Raw genomic sequence first — 16,903 nt, 5'->3', positions numbered from 1 at the left:
AAAATTGACATGGTAGAATCAGTAGAAAACATTTCCTGCATCCATACCACACAGTTCAATGGCAGAAGTTTGCAAATGAACATCTAAACAAGCCTGATGTATTTTGGAAAGAAATCTTTTGGACTGATGTCAAAAGAGAACATTTGGCCACAATGTCCAAAGGTATGTTTGGAGAAAAAAAAGGGTGCTGAATTCCAGGAAAAGAACACCTCTCCAACTATTAAGCATGGGGGTGGATTGATCATGCTTTTGGCTTGTGTTGCAGACAGCAGCACAGGGAACATGTGATTGGTGAAGGGAAGAATGGATTCAGATTAATACCAGCAAATTCTGGAAGCAAACACCACACCATATGTAAAAAAGTTAAATGTTAAAAAAAAAAAAAAAAAAAGATAAAAAGAGGAAGGGTTCAAGAATAAGATACTGATCTGAAACACACTTCAAAATCAAACAGAATACCTCAAGAGGCGCAAGCTGATGGTTTTGCCATGGCTTTCACAGTTCTCTGACCATCACTGAAAATCTGTGGATAGTTCTCAAAAGGAGCAGGGCATGCAAGATCATGCATAATTAGAAGCCTTTTGCAAGGGCAAATGGGCGAAAATATCCCTAGTAAAAACTGAAGGACTCTTAGCTGGCTGCAAAAAACATTTACAAGCTGTGATACTTGCCAAAGGGGGTGGTACTAAGTACTGATTATGTCATGTGCCCACCTATTGCTTCGGGCCTTTTTTTTTTTTTTTTTTTTTGTTATTTTGTACCTGTGAATAATATTGTCTAAAATATTAAAGAAATGTGTCATCTTTAACTTTATGCCTTTTGGTGATCTTCTGCTCCCTTCAACTATTTACAATAACAGACAAAAGCACCCCAAACATTTTCATGCCACTGTACAACATGGTACAAATGCAGAAATGGTCTGACAGCCACCCAATGTATCCAAATACAGGCAGCCATCAAGTTCAAGCAATCTTAAATGTTTCATTGTGGTCTGCATATTTCATAAGCTTTGTACTTGCATAATCTGCTTAGGACATATTATTTCATGTACCATACACATTTTATTTACTCTTATATATTTTACTTTATTATACATTCTAACTTTTGTTTATTATACTACATCTGTCTGTGAAAAAATATTCTTTGGGAACCCTGGAATTTGAGACCACGACAACCCAAAATACTGAATTGTTGCTTCTACTGCACTACTAAACACTTTTGAATTATGCTACTACTCACCATTCCATACTACTACAGCAAATGAAGATGACAACAAATCATACAGCTAACAGCAAATCAGCTAACTTCTGTTTTCATTTATGTTGATTTTTATTGCGCGTCTACCAACAGAGCTTGGCAATTACTTATATTAAAGAACTTCAACATGCTAAGCAAAGCATACATTTATTTGGTGTTGTGATTGATTTGTGTTGTTGTAATTTGCTGCTGTTTTTGCTATATGGCAGGACTGTAATTCCCAACAATAAGCCTTGTCCTCCATTGAGCTTATGTTCTCTGCAGGACACACCGGCCAACAGAACAAGATATTAGAATCTAAGGCAAGGGAAGTTGAGCTCTTGTAACAGGGAATTTCAAGCTGCAGCCTTCACCTGAATATTATGGAGCTTCTAACACCATACTCTGATTTCTAAATGCATTCTAAAACATTAAAATTAACAACAAATATATTAAATAACTATTAGCTTAAAACTGGAACAGACAGCATTTTAACTTCTTTACAATTAAGAAATGGGAGGAAAAGAAATTAAACATTTCAGGATAACTTACGTTTGAAGTGCAAAATTTTCCCTAAAGCTCTGAAAAGGAATAATGACACATCTTTTCCACCAATGGCTGGCAACTCCTCTAATTTCTCCAAATGTGAAGCATTTAATTTGGAATTCACATCTAAAGTTGCTTTATGGGATATGGCTTTGAATTTTCCCTTTTTCCTATTTTGCAAACCACTTTTCAATGTGTAATCTATAAAATACAAATTACATTTATATTTTAAAATACTATCAAATATAATAAAAAAGGTAGTAAAAACAAATGCAAGTCAAAGGAATACTCAGGCTGGTTTAGACAAATTCAAATTATGACTGGTACCTTCATATGATTGCTTGCTAACCACAACAAAATAATGAAGAACACTGTATAAAACAACTAGCATATGGAGTTATAAAACCAAATATTTATAATAAAACACTATTTTTTTTCCTTTAAAACTACTGAAAAAAAAAACCATGCACTGGAACCTAAAAACAAAAATCAATAAATAAATTCAATTTTTTAAGGTCATCTCAGTCTAAAGGAACTGTATTGATGCTTTTGACTAGCTCACATAATTCAATTGTATGTTTTAATGACTAGATAATACTTTATGGGGGTGAAAACAGTCATACAATTTATATATACCAACCAATTTACAAATAAAATTACCTTTTAATGATGAGAACTGAAGGCTGTTAATTGCACTCCTGATATCACCTGAACAACTATTACAAAGAACATGTAAAGAATCTTTGTCAGGACCATTCGTTTTTTCACCATTCTGAAATTCAAATGATTAGTGAGAATGTTTTGTAAAGCAGCAATGCTCTAAAAAATAAAAAGCAAAATGGACCCAAACTTTTTTGTATTAAATTTTTGAGTTTTATTTAAGGAGCACAAAACTGACACTGAAGTCTAACTTTCAGTTTTTCAAAATATAGAAATAAATATTTAGTAATTACAATAATATAAATTGATGAAAAAGCAAAAAAACATTGGGAACCTTTTATTAAATTTTTTTTTTTTTAAAATCAATAGAGTAAAACATGCTAAAAGAATAAATAATTTAACTTTGAATTAAATTACATACCCAGGTTGCCTCTTGCACTGCTATTCGACTTAAGACCTTTAACATGCTTGTGGGGGCCACAGGATTAAAACTACAAAGCAATACAATAGGAGTATATATATATATAAGTAAAACATCAGTGTTTATATCAGTAAGAATAAAAGCAACACACTATGTATTCATTGTACAGGAAATTCTGTCTCAATATTTTCTTCAAAAGGATATTCTAATATAACCGTGCTTCCTTAACAATTTCCATCCATTTATATAAATTGTTCAAAAAAATTAAAGGAACGCTTTGAAAACACTTCAGATCTAAATGGGAAAAAAATCATGCTGGAGATCTATACTGATATGGACTGGGTAATGTGTTAGGAATGAAAGGATGCCACATCATTTGATGGAAATGAAAATTATCAGCCTACAAAGACACCCTGAAAAATAGAGCAACTCAAAATCATACTCGGTAGTTTGTATGGCCCCCACGTACTTGTATGCAAGCCGGACATCGGGGCATGCTCCTAATGAGATGACAGATGGTATCCTGGGGGATCTTTTCCCAGATCTGGACCAGGGCATCACCGAGCTCCTGAACAGTCTGAGGTGCAATCTGGAGGCACCCGATGGACCGAAACAATGTCCCAGAGGTGTTCTATTGGATTTAGGTCAGGCAAGTGTGGGGACCAGTCAATAGTATCGATTCCTTCATCCTCTAGGAACTGCCCGAATACACTCACCACATGAGGCCAGGCATTTTCTTGCACCATGAGGAAGCCAGGACCCACTGCAGCAGCATAGGGTCTGACAATGGGTCCAAGGATTTCATCCAGATACTTAATGGCAGTCAAGGTGCGGTTTGCTAGCTTCTCGAGGTCTGTGCGTCCCTCCATGGATATGCCTCCCCAGACCATCACTAACCCACCACCAAAACGGTCATGCTGAACAATGTTACAGGCAGCACAACGTCCTCCACGGCTTCTCCAGAGCCTGTCACGTCTGTCACATGTGCTCAGGGTGAACCGGCTCTCATCTGTGAGAAGCACAGGGTGCCAGTGGTGTACCTGCCAATTCTGGTATTCTATGGCAAATGCCAATCGAGCTCTATGGTGCCGGGCAGCAAGCACAGGGCCGACTAAAGGACGTTGGGCCCTCAAGCAACCCTGATGAAGTTTGTTTCTGATTGTTTGGTCAGAGACATTCACACCAGTGGCCTGCTAGAGGTTATTTGTAGGGCTCTGGCAGTGCTAATCCTGTTCCTCCTCGCCCAAAGGAGCAGATACTGGTCCTGCTGATGGATATCCCAGAAGTTTCATTGACTTACAGTAGACAAATATCCCAAGTTTGATTGACTTGATGCTATACTCTGATTAAAAAGTGTTCCTATAATTTTTTTTGAGCAATATATTTTAAAAGGTGCAGAGCAGTAGCTTTTAGAGAAAGATATTTACCTGCACAAGGCCATTTCATACTTAAATTAAGCTGAAGTAAGTGGATGTCACTGGGGAAAAAAAACCCACACACACACTGGGCAAATGTAAATTCAGAAAGTATGAAATTCCTAGATATGTAAAAAGTTAACACAGAACATCATATTAAAAACTTTTTTAAATGCATTTGCATGTAATTCTTTAAATGCATTTGCATGTGATATGAAAGGCACCTACAGCAACTGCCATATCTCCTTTGTTTTTATGAAAAAACATAGCAGTTTGAAATGATTCAACTGAAATTTGGGACACTTATATGCTCATTGATGTACAGTATTGTGCAAAAGTTTTAGGCAGGTGTGAAAAAATGCTGTAAACAAAGAATGCTTTCAAAAATGGAAGTGTTAATTATTTATTTTCATCAATCAACAAAATGCAGTGAATGAACAAAAGAGAAATCTAAATCAAATCAATATTTGGTGTGACCACCCTTTGCCTTCAAAACAGCATCAATTCTTCTAGGTACACTTGCACACAGTTTTTGAAGGAACTCGGCTGGCAGGTTGTTCCAAACATCTTGGAGAACTAACCACAGATCTTCTGTGAATGTAGGCTTCCTTACATCCTTCTGTCTCGTCATGTAATCCCAGACACAGTTGATGATGTTGAGATCAGGGCTCTGTGGGGGCCATACCATCACTTCCAGGACTTCTTGTTCTTCTTTACGCTGAAGATAGTTCTTAATGACTTTGGCTGTATGTTTGGGGTCGTTATCCTGCTACAGAATAAATTTGGGGCCAATCATACGCCTCCCTGATGGTATTGAATGATGGATAAGTATCTACCTGTATTTCTCAGCATTGAGAACACCATTAATCCTGACCAAATCTCCAACTCCATTTTCAGAAATGCAGTCCCAAACATTCAAGGAACCTCCACCATGCTTCACTGTTGCCTGCAGACACTCATTATTGTACTGCTCTCCAGCCCTTCGACGAACAAACTGCCTTCTGCTACAGCCAAATATTTCAAATTTTGACTCATCAGTCTGGCGCACCTGCTGCCATTTTTCTGCACCCCAGTTCTTATGTTTTCGTGCATACTTGAGTCGCTTGGCCTTGTTTCCATGTCGGAGGTATGGCTTTTTGGCTGCAACTCTTCCATGAAGACCACTTCTGGCCAGACTTCTCCAGACAGTAGATGAGTGTACCTGGGTCCCACTGGTTTCTGCCAGTTCTGAGCTGATGGCACTGCTGGACATCTTCTAATTTCGAAGGGTAATAAGCTTGATGTGTCTTTCATCTGCTGCACTAAGTTTCCCTGGCCGACCTCTTCGTCTACGATCCTCAGCGTTGCCGGTTTCTTTGTGCTTCTTCAAAAGAGCTTGAACAGCACATCTTGAAACCCCAGTCTGCTTTGAAATCTTTGTCTGGGAGAGACCTTGCTGATGCAGTATAACTACCTTGTGTCTTGTTGCTGTGCTCAATCTTGCCATGACATGAAACTGTCTTCCAAAACCTCACCTTGGTAGCAGAGTTTGGCTGTTCCTCACCCAGATTTAAGCTTCCTACACAGCTGTTTCTGTTTCAGTTAATGACTGCGTTTCAACCTACATGTGACATTGATGATCATTAGCACCTGTTGGGTATAATTGGTTGATCATACATCTGACTATAATCCTACAAAATCCCTGACTTTGTGCAAGTGTACCTATAACAATTGATGCTGGTTTGAAGGAAAAAGGTAGTAACGCCAAATATTGATTTGATTTAGATTTTTCTTTTGTTCGCTCACTTTGCATTTTGTAAATTGATAACAATAAACTATCTTTATATATTTCTGAAAGCATTCTTTGTTTACAGCATTTTTTCACACCTGCCTAAAACTTTTGCACAGTACTGTATATCTTGAATATAGCACACTGTACATGGTTTTGAAACCGACCACTGAAAACCCTTGATGAATATTCAAACCTGTTTATCTTACACTAAGAAACATCCTGTGCAACCTATGGATTAGTTTATTATTTCCAAATGACATTGATAGAGGTTACTTTAAGTTGAACATTTGTTTATTTTACTCATTTACTCATTCAGTAGACAAATGTGGAGGCATATGGAATCCCAATACAAGTTAGTCAAACACCAGGAAAGGCACATACATAAGTGGTACCATAGGAACACCAACTCACTTCTGATGTCTGAGGTAAATTAATAGTAAAAGAAAATAAATAATAAAAAAAAAAAAACTATAGATATGAGGAAATAATTATAAAAAGTATTTCTCTGAAAGCAAAGAGTGAACAACAACATACTCGGTGTTTATAGTACATTACGCTACAAACTCATTCATGGCTGCATTATTGGCATATCATGATGATTCAGTAGGTCTCTGATGCTATTATAATGGATGTTATCCAGACCCAATTTCCATCAAGGTCCAGTGCTGCCAATAATTTTACATCGGCACTACAGTTTTTAACCTTTCATTGATAGATTTCTTAAACATTTTTGAAAGACCTGAGAAGCAACTAGTCAGCCCCTCCAAAACCAACAACTAACAAGACATAAATCAATGCCAATTTTTCATCAATCTTGTTGGTATCTACTGTCTGTAAAAGCTTTTGAGCTACCACAAGTGTATGCGAGTCAAATGTTCAATTATATGATGTATCTATATGTATCCTCTAAATTATTGTTAATGGCAACATAGGAATTTTTGATGAATAGTAATCAATGAAATGGCCACCCTAGAAGATGCCATAATAATGTGTGATTTGAAAAAGACATTTTAATTTGGTTAATTATTTATCAGTTTTGCCTTCTCCAATAACAATAATTAATCAATTAATTCAGCAAGGCTCCTACTTTATTTACCTCATCTTTATTGTAGGAGATGGATCTCCAGCCTTTAGAATTATATCAGTATAACTGAGGCACACTAGTTTTAAGAAACAGACTAAAACAATTTATTGGAAAAAAATAAGAAGTATGAGAGATATACATATATAGGTAGATACAGATATATTTGACATACAAGACTATATATAGTGACTAACTGACAAACATGTAAGTTGGCTATTTAATGGTATTTAGAGTTCTACTTTATCATGGCACAGATAAAGACTTGGTAACAAACTATTTATGGATGATGTCCGACGAGTGGAGTTGTTAGTTTGTTGTTGCTCTGGGTTCAAATGGAAGATTCTTCATGTGTTCAAGTACATTCTCTCTTTGATGCATGATATTTGTCAGTGCTGTGTTGCTTCTTCCTCAGCTTACCTTCTGCGGTCTTTTGCCTCTTCATAAGGAAAAGACATCACTCATTTTGCCAAATAATTTAGATGCTGAAGTTCCCTTATTGAAGTCATGGCTTCTTAACATCATCAGACTACTAGAACACAGCTTTTGTTGAAAGACAAGATATCCGCTTCTGTTCCACAAAGGTAAAGAGTTTGTTGGCTTTAGCTCTCCAAGCAAGAGGCTCATAACCTTTTCGTTCAGAGATCAGGACTCAGTTCCCCTTCCCTGAGAGAATTCCAGAGAGAGCGTGCAAAGAGAATCCCTGAACTTCTCAACCTGCCATACTCGTGTCTCCTCTAATATACTTTGAGAGATTGCATGCATGAGTTTTTAAGAGGAAGGTTGAACCTTCTCTTGATTGGATTAAACTCATTTCCAGCTACAAAACCAGCGTTTTTCTAATAGGTGGGTTATTCTGTCCATCTAAATTGTCAACCCTTGAATTACAGATATAGGTCTTTGTCTTTGCTCAAGTCCATTTCTCGTCTTCTGGCTAAAGAGTTCTGCAAAGGGGCCTATGGACAGATGTCAGTGTAACTCTGATTTACACCTTTATCATCAAATGAAGACCACGTAGATTCTGGTATAAGCTGGAGTTCAGTCACTTACTTTGGAAAGCAAATGGGGGATTTGTGCAGCTGGATGCCCGCATCCCTGTTAAATCTACAATGTTAACAGGCATGGTGTGCCACTAAAGCCTAGTAGTATAGGTAATGCTTCCTTTTGTCTTTACAGTAGATCTAGTTTGCATAGTTTTGAACTAGATAATGGAAGATTGTTTAATCTCCTATATGCTAAAGATAAAATGGAATGTTCATAAGGTTAACTTTGTGCGACAGTAGAATAGCCCTTAGACCGAAGTTAGACAGCAAGAAAGAAACACGAATAGTTAGACAGATAAGCAGCAAGGGTATATTGTTTACTGACCATTATGTACATAGATGAATGAGATAACACACAAAAATCATAAGAAATGTAACCTAGATACTTAACCCTTAAGCAGGATACCATAAACTTCCTTCCCCCCTATGTTGCATCTATTATCAACTTTTTCCTTATTTTTGTGTGAACCATTAGCTTTGAATTTCATTAAAATGTATAAAAGGAAGACACTTGGATTTTGTGACGGCAAATGATATTATTACAAAAATGCTGGTCTGTTACCTGCATTTGAACGGTTTTGAACTATTTAGAAACCCTGAACAAACGCAGCTACACATGCCATTGTAAAATACTTTTAAAAAGCAGCATTTAATGTAGTCTACCAATGCATTTAATTGCATTCTATTATCACTATTACTACTGTATAACACAAATGAAAAATATTTATTACACAATAATGGGATAACAGACTCTTTGATGAACAAAAACAAACACAAAATTGTTCCAACTTTCAATTTGGTTAAGTAAGTCATTGAACACATTTGAATGTTATTACATGTGTACATTTTAAACATTTTTTTCTTTTTTTTAATCTAGCAGTGCAATTTTGTTTCATACTTAAACATCCTTAATTTATTAAAACAAATTGGAATTAAAAGCACATACAACATTATATCAATAAATGTATTACTTTGTATTATACATAAGTTTTTTTTATTATTCTAAGTGAAATAATAATATAGCTCTTCATCAATCTGAACTGTACAGTAATCCCTCACTATATCACGCTTCGACTTTCGCGGCTTCACTCTATCGCGGATTTTATATGTAAGCACATTTAAATATATATCGCAGATTTTTTGCTGGTTCGCAGATTTCTGCGGACAATGGGTCTTTTAATTTCTGGTACATGGTTCCTCAGTTGGTTTGCCCAGTTGATATCATACAAGGGATGCTATTGGCAGATGGCTGAGAAGCTACCCAACCAGACCGCATTTTACGTATTAAATAAAACTCCTCAAATATATTGTGAGCACGGGGGCTGTTCACACCCCTAGAGGATACGGCCGCTCCTCAAAAAACGCTGAAAGATTACCTTCACATGGCTCCCTTTCTTGCTGGGCTTACATGTGGCTGCTTTGTCAAGCGATATGCCTTGCATACTTAAAAGATCAAACAGCACATATTGATTTTTGATTGTTTGCATTTCTCTCTCTCTCGCTCTGACATTCTCTGCTCCTGACGGAGGGGGTGTGATCAGGGGGGCTGTTCGCACCCCTAGACGATACGGACGCTCGTCTAAAAATGCTGAAAGATTACCTTCACACTGCTCCCTTCCTTGCTGGGCTTCCTTGCAGCTGCTTTGTCAAGCGACATGCTTCCCGCAAGGTGCTTCACATACTTAAAAGCTCGAAGGGCACGTATTGATTTTTGATTGTTTGCTTTTCTCTCTCTCTCTCTCGCTCTGACATTCTCTGCTCCTGACGGAGGGGGTGTGAGCAGGGGGGCTGTTAGCACCCCTAGACGATACGGACGCTCGTCTAAAAATGCTGAAAGATTATCTTCACATTGCTCCCTTCTGTGTAGCTGCTTTGTCAAGCGACATGCTTCCCGCACGGTGCTTCACATACTTAAAAGCTTGAACGGCACATATTGATTTTTGATTGATTGTTTTTCTCTGTCTCTCTTACTCGCTCCAACATTCTCTGCTCCTGACGGAGGGGGTGTGAGCAGAGGGGCTGTTCGCACACTGGCCTAGACGATACGGACGCTCCTCTATAAAAATGCTGAAAGACTACCTTCACATTGCTCCCTTCCTTGCAGCTGCTTTGTCCGGCGGTGCTTCGCATACTTAAAAGCCAATCAGCCCTATTGATTTGTTTGCTTTTCTCTCTCTCTCTGACATTCTCTGCTCCTGACGCGCACTCCTTTGAAGAGGAAGATATGTTTGCATTCTTTTAATTGTGAGACGGAACTGTCATCTCTGTCTTGTCATGGAGCACAGTTTAAACTTTTGAAAAAGAGACAAATGTTTGTTTGCAGTGTTTGAATAAAGTTCCTGTCTCTTTACAACCTCCTGTGTTTCTGTGCAAATCTGTGACCCAAGCATGACAACATAAGAATAACCATATAAACATATGGTTTCTACTTCGCGGATTTTCACCTTTCACGGGGGGTTCTGGAACGCAACCCCCGTGATTGAGGAGGGATTACTGTACTTTGTAATCAATTTCTCATTTAGGAATGTTTTCTGTAGTGTATTCTTTGGTGCCTATTTGACTCTGAACTGGATTAAGAGTGTTTAAAAGTTAACGGACAGATAGAAAATGTATTAACCAATTTAATTTAACATAATTCAAAACTAGTGCCAAGTGATTTAGAGTAATGATCCACAAATGCAAATAAAATGAGCAGTGATAAGCTGGAAAATGAATGACTAACTACCATTGTGTACTTCTAAATACAATGTGTGCAGAATTCAGAAATTATCCATTTTCTTCCTAAAATACTGTATATGATTGCTCATTGGAATCCTGTCATACCCACCTATTTATATGCCCCCTTTAAATAAATATTAGTAATATATAAAAAGTATTATTTCATAATAAAGCATTAATTTATAATCATGCTTAAACAATAGCAGAAAGAAGAAAAAACCAGAACATTTTAAAGGAAAAGAATTTCACTTTAAAAGAATTTTTACCTTATGCTTGATGTTTTCAGCTCTTCTTGTATTTCAGATGGAAAAAGCAACCTTTGCATGCTGCTTCCACTAAGGCTGTCTGAAATTATGAATATAAGTGGGCATCGACCTGTTCTTGAAAATTTCCTAAAAGATTAAAAAAAATGCTACTAAAATTATCTTACATATAAATTAAGTTTATAAAAAATATATATATATAAAAAATATATATATATATATATATATAAAAAATATATATATATATAAAAAATATATTATATATATATATATATATATATATATCTAAATACACACACACACACAATGGCACCTTGGTTAGAGAGCATAAATCGTTCCGGAAACTCAGCAACTGGCTAAAGTTGTTTCTCAGTGCAATTTGCCAGCACGCTGGAGCCAAGTATATTCGCCGATGTATATTCATTGAATGCTGCAACCGGCTATAGCCGTGTTTCAGTGCAATTTTCCAGCAGGCAGGGGGCGAGTATATTCGGCGACGTGTATTCATTGAACCCCGCAAACAACTATAGTTGCTTCACAGAGCAATTTGCCAGCACGTCAGAACTGATCAGTCAGTGCCATATATTCGTTGAGCAGCCAGCTCATGACCACTGCCAGCCCCGGCAGAACTGCAGCACCACTGTCTCTGGGATTCAGCCGGTGCACTCGACAAGCCTGCAAAAATCCGTGTTTACCTCTGTGTGTTTGCGTGTAGTCAGTTCAAGCGCAGTTAGCTCGGTGATTTACTAAATTTCATCCATGGTGTCAGTTGCACCTTGTACATGTAATAATGGATTGATCCAGTAGTTTTTTTTTTTTTTTTTTTTAAATAGTTTTTACAGTTCGTTAGCAGTGTGTAAAATGATCAGTGTTGCAGTAATTGTGATGCTCTTTGCATGAAAAAAAAAAAGTGTTCCATTAAAATTTCACATTTTCTTTGTGAATTGTGATGTTTACTTAAAAAGTGCAGCAAAAAAGTATTTGGCGTCAATGGGTGCATTAACCCCCAAGTATGTGGCAGTTTAAGGAGTTAAATTGAGGTAAAACAATAAAATAAAACTTATTAAAAAAAAAAACAAAAAAAAAACAAACCACCACATGCAGTGGATGCGAGGACACAAGACAAAAATGCCATGGTGACTTACATTTGTATAGTTGTAGCAGTTTTTGAATAGTTAATAGGAAGAGGCACGTTAGATATGAAGCTGTGTTAAGGGACTAAAAGGGATGTTTTTTTTTGTTCATTGTCCAAAAATTAATTCATGATATTTAGCTGAACAAATCACTTGGTTTGAGAGTCTGCAAAATAATGAATAAATAACTTGACTGGTTTATCAGGAAATCTGTTCTGACCAGCTGCATCACTGTCTGATATGGCAACTGCAACATATCTGACCGCAAGTGCATGCAAAGGATAGTGAAGACAGCAGAGAACATTATTGGGGTGCCTCTACCTTCACTACAGGACATATTTTACAAACGCAGTGTCCGCAAGGCCTGCAGCATTGTGCAGGACCCCTTACACCCCTCACATGGACTTTTCACACTTTTGCCATCCAAGAGAAGATACTGCAGCATCAAAGCCAGATCTGCCAGGCTGCAGGACAGTTTTTACCCCCAAGCTGTCAGACCCCTTAACACCAGGCTGCCCCCTGGGACCTTCCACACAGCCTCAACCACCTCAACAGAATTTTTATACATGTGAGCCACTTTCCCGCAAAGACGAGTGTACATGTAGAAAAGAACTGACAATCTCATACTGACCTTTAAGTATTTTGACACTCTTGTTATCTTCTGCTGTGAAACATTCTGACTGGTCATTGTTTACACATGTCTTAAACAACTATTATCATACACTGATAAATAATAGGTATAGATAATACAGAAAATATTTATTACAGTGCATCCGGAAAGTATTCACAGCGCATCACGTTTTCCACATTTTGTTATGTTACAGCCTTATTCCAAATTGGATTAACTTCATTTTTTTCCTCAGAATTCTACACACAACACCCCATAATGACAACGTGAAAAAAGTTTACTTGAGGTTTTTGCAAATTTATTAAAAATAAAAAAATTGAGAAAGCACAAGTATTCACAGCCTTTGCCATGAAGCTCAAAATTGAGCTTAGGTGCATCCTGGTTCCCCTGATCATCCTTGAGTTGTTTCTGCAGCTTAATTGGAGTCCACCTGTGGTAAATTCAGTTGATTGGACATGATTTGGAAAGGCACACACCTGTCTATATAAGGTCCCACACTTGACAGTTCATATCAGAGCACAAACCAAGCATGAAGTCAAAGGAATTGTCTGCAGACCTCCGAGACAGGATTGTCTTGAGGCACAAATCTGGGGAAGGTTGCAGAAAAATTTCTGCTGGTTTGAAGGTCCCAATGAGCAAAGTGGCCTCCATCATCTGTAAGTGGAAGAAGTTCAAAACCACCAGGACTCTTCCTAGAGCTGGCCAGCCATCTAAACTGAGCGATCGGGGGTGAAGAGCCTTAGTGAGGGAGGTGACCAAGAACCCGATGGTCACTCTGTCAGAGCTCCAGAGGTCCTCTGTGGAGAGAGGAGAACCTTCCAGAAGGACAACCATCTCTGCAGCAATCCACCAATCAGGCCTGTATGGTAGAGTGGCCAGACGGAAGCCACTCCTTAGTAAAAGGCACATGGCAGCCCGCCCGGAGTTTGCCAAAAGGCACCTGAAGGACTCTCAGACCATGAGAAAGAAAATTCTCTGGTCTAATGAGACAAAGATTGAACTCTTTGGTGTGAATGCCAGGCGTCACATTTGGAGGAAACCAGGCACCGCTCATCACTAGGCCAATACCATCCCTACAGTGAAGCATGGTGGTGGCAGCATTATGCTGTGGGGATGTTTTTCAGCGGCAGGGACTGGGAGACTAGTCAGGATAAAGGGAAAGATGACTACAGCAATGTACAGAGACATCCTGGATGAAAACCTGCTCCAGAGCGCTCTTGACCTCAGACTGGGGCGACGGTTCATCTTTCAGCAGCAGGACAACGACCCTAAGCACACAGCCAAGATATCAAAGGAGTGGCTTCAGGACACCTCTGTGAATGTCCTTGAGTGGCCCAGCCAGAGCCCAGACTTGAATCCGATTGAACATCTCTGGAGAGATCTTAAAATGGCTGTGCACCGACGCTTCCCATCCAACCTGATGGAGCGTGAGAGGTGCTGCAAAGAGGAATGGGCGAAACTGGCCAAGGATAGGTGTGCCAAGCTTGTGGCATGATATTCAAAAAGACTTAAGGCTGTAATTGCTGCCAAAGGTGCATTGACAAAGTATTGAGCAAACACTGTGAATACTTATTTACATGTGATTTCGGAGTTTTTTTATTTTTAATAAATTTGCAAAAATCTCAAGTAAACTTTTTTCACGTTGTGATTATGGGGTGTTGTGTGTAGAATTCTGAGGAAAAAAATGAATTTAATGCATTTTGGAATAAGGCTGTAACATAACAAAATGTGGAAAAAGTGATGCGCCGTGAATACTTTCCGGATGCACTGTATATGCTCATTATTAAGTAACCCACAAGAAAGGAACTGTATCAAAGTAAATAGAAAATGACATGTTTCTGTTGCTAATGATTTTAATCCAAGACATTTTTTAACATTAACTTAGTAAGTTCCTGGTATACACTCAAACTCATTTTACAGAATTTAAACTAAGTTTTAGTAGTTTAGTGAGTGCATATCAAATTAAGTGGTTCACAAAGATAATGAAGAAGAAATTGAATGCACCAAATCAGAATGACTGTGAATGTAAAACGTTTAGGTGCTTTCTCAGATTTTTATGATGAAGTACTAAGGGCAGTAAAATTCTGTTTTTCACAATTTTTTGGAAAAAAAAAACTGGAACAACAGATGTATCTATACATATTAATAAAAGGCAAAGCCCTCACTGACTCACTGACTGACTGACTGACTCATCACTAATTCTCGAACTTCCCGTGTAGGTGGAAGGCTGAAATTTGGCAGGCTCATTCCTTACAGCTTACTTACAAAAGTTAGGCAGGTTTCATTTCGAAATTCTACGCGTAATGGTCATAACTGGAACATATTTTTTGTCCATATACTCTAATGGAGGAGGCGGAGTCACGTATCGCATCATCACGCCTCCTACGTAATCACGTGAACTAAAAACAAGGAAGAGATTTACAGCACGAGTCAAACGCGGGAACGAAGGTAAATGACGTTAATTTTTGAGTGTCTTTTAATACTGTGTAAGCATACATATTAACACGTGCAATTAAACGTGTGCATTTACGGGGTGATTTCTCAGGCTTAAAAGCTCACCTTTTATCAAACGCGGGAACAAAGGTAAATCACGTTCTTCATTGTCTTAATACTGTGTAACCATACATATTAACACATGTGCAATTAAACGTGTGCATTTACGGGGTGATTTCTCAGGCTTAAAAGCTCGCCTTTTACTAAAAAGGTAAATGCAAAACTATTTTCAATCATTCTATGATCTGCTTCTCACAACTGAAGGCACCGTGGCTGATGTTACGTCACTTGCTGTCCAACCATAAGCGTTACCTGGTGGTTAACCGGACACTCATTTCACTCCCTTTCGGGAATCGAAGCTCTGAGATTTTCTTTTGTTCTTAATTAAAATTTAAAAGCAATACTTCACCGCTGCTAAGCCCCTCTAGCGCTGACGTCCGAGGTTCGATTACCGTAAGCAAGTGCAGTGAGTGTGTAATTACATTCACGGCATTCGTAGTCTGATTCACAATCTGATTGTATGGGTGGTTACCTACGAGGTAACGCTTATACTTGGCCACCAAGTCAGGTCGAAGTGATCACTCGAGTAAACGCAGCTTCACAAAAAAACAGATCCTTAACAAACTGTTATTAGTATATTTTCCCTCAATTTAAAAAGGTTTTATTTTCTTCTTAATAAAAATTTAAAAGCAGTACTTCGCAGGTGCGAAGCGCGTGGATTTGACCGACTGACACATACAGACATATTCATGAGTGCAGGTACTTCGGAAAGAAAGCACCGTGTAAACCTAAAGTTTAAATTAACTTCATAGACCTACAAAAGGTTGCCATTCATTTGAGGCAAGATTGCTTTTCTTCTGTACAACTATACGTTGCATTCTCAAGAGTGTGCTTGCACGGCTTCAGATATATATGTATATATATATGTATGTCTATATATAAATATGTAAGCTTATAAGTACTGCCTTACTTCTCTTTAAGAAAGGAAGATGTAATGATACTTGATTTAAACGATTCCATGTCTTCCTGGGTTTGCGTAGCTTATTGTCAATATCTTTACACCTGTTTTTAACACTTATTTACTGAAACGGGCTTTCACGAAAAAAGTTAGGGCTTTGCTACAGGATACACCCTCCACAAGTTAAGCAAGTAAAAATAAAATATATATTTCTGTTTTATTTAAACCTTTTAAGTTCGTATGCATAGCCCCATTTGGCTGTTTAAATATTACTGAAGAAAGAAAAAAAAAAATTAATCTCCTTAAAGAACATATCCATTTTACTTTTTTTGTACCTCTTTAGTAATATTTTAGTGTAAAAGGATAACCAGTATTTAAACCTTTTATGTTACTTTATACATTTATTTTACACAATGTTGAAAAATTAATAAGAAAGCTACATATTTTGGCAGCTGCTGCTTTCATTTTCAATGAAATTAAAAAAGCTCTCCAAGAGAAAACGTCAATGAAGAACAAACAGTTTGTACTATCTAAATA

At 37.7% G+C, this 16,903-nt stretch overlaps 1 protein-coding gene across 2 annotated transcripts in view; it reads right to left on the bottom strand.

The window, feature by feature from the left end:
• Positions 1-16,903, bottom strand: part of rad17 (RAD17 checkpoint clamp loader component) — a 139,931-nt gene that overhangs the window by 82,482 nt on the left and 40,546 nt on the right. For both annotated transcript variants that reach the window (XM_051930084.1, XM_051930083.1), the window contains exons 8-11: positions 11,158-11,283; positions 2,864-2,933; positions 2,443-2,554; positions 1,789-1,983 (exon numbers count right to left, since the gene is read on the bottom strand). In XM_051930084.1, the coding sequence (XP_051786044.1) occupies positions 1,789-1,983; positions 2,443-2,554; positions 2,864-2,933; positions 11,158-11,283 (503 nt within the window). The remainder of the gene's footprint in view (positions 1-1,788; positions 1,984-2,442; positions 2,555-2,863; positions 2,934-11,157; positions 11,284-16,903) is intronic.

The sequence above is a fragment of the Erpetoichthys calabaricus genome, chromosome 7, assembly GCF_900747795.2.
Source record: "Erpetoichthys calabaricus chromosome 7, fErpCal1.3, whole genome shotgun sequence".
Taxonomy (NCBI): Eukaryota; Metazoa; Chordata; class Cladistia; order Polypteriformes; family Polypteridae; genus Erpetoichthys; species Erpetoichthys calabaricus.
Note: the sequence above shows the minus strand (reverse complement) of the source record. Positions and strands in the feature narration are given on the sequence as shown.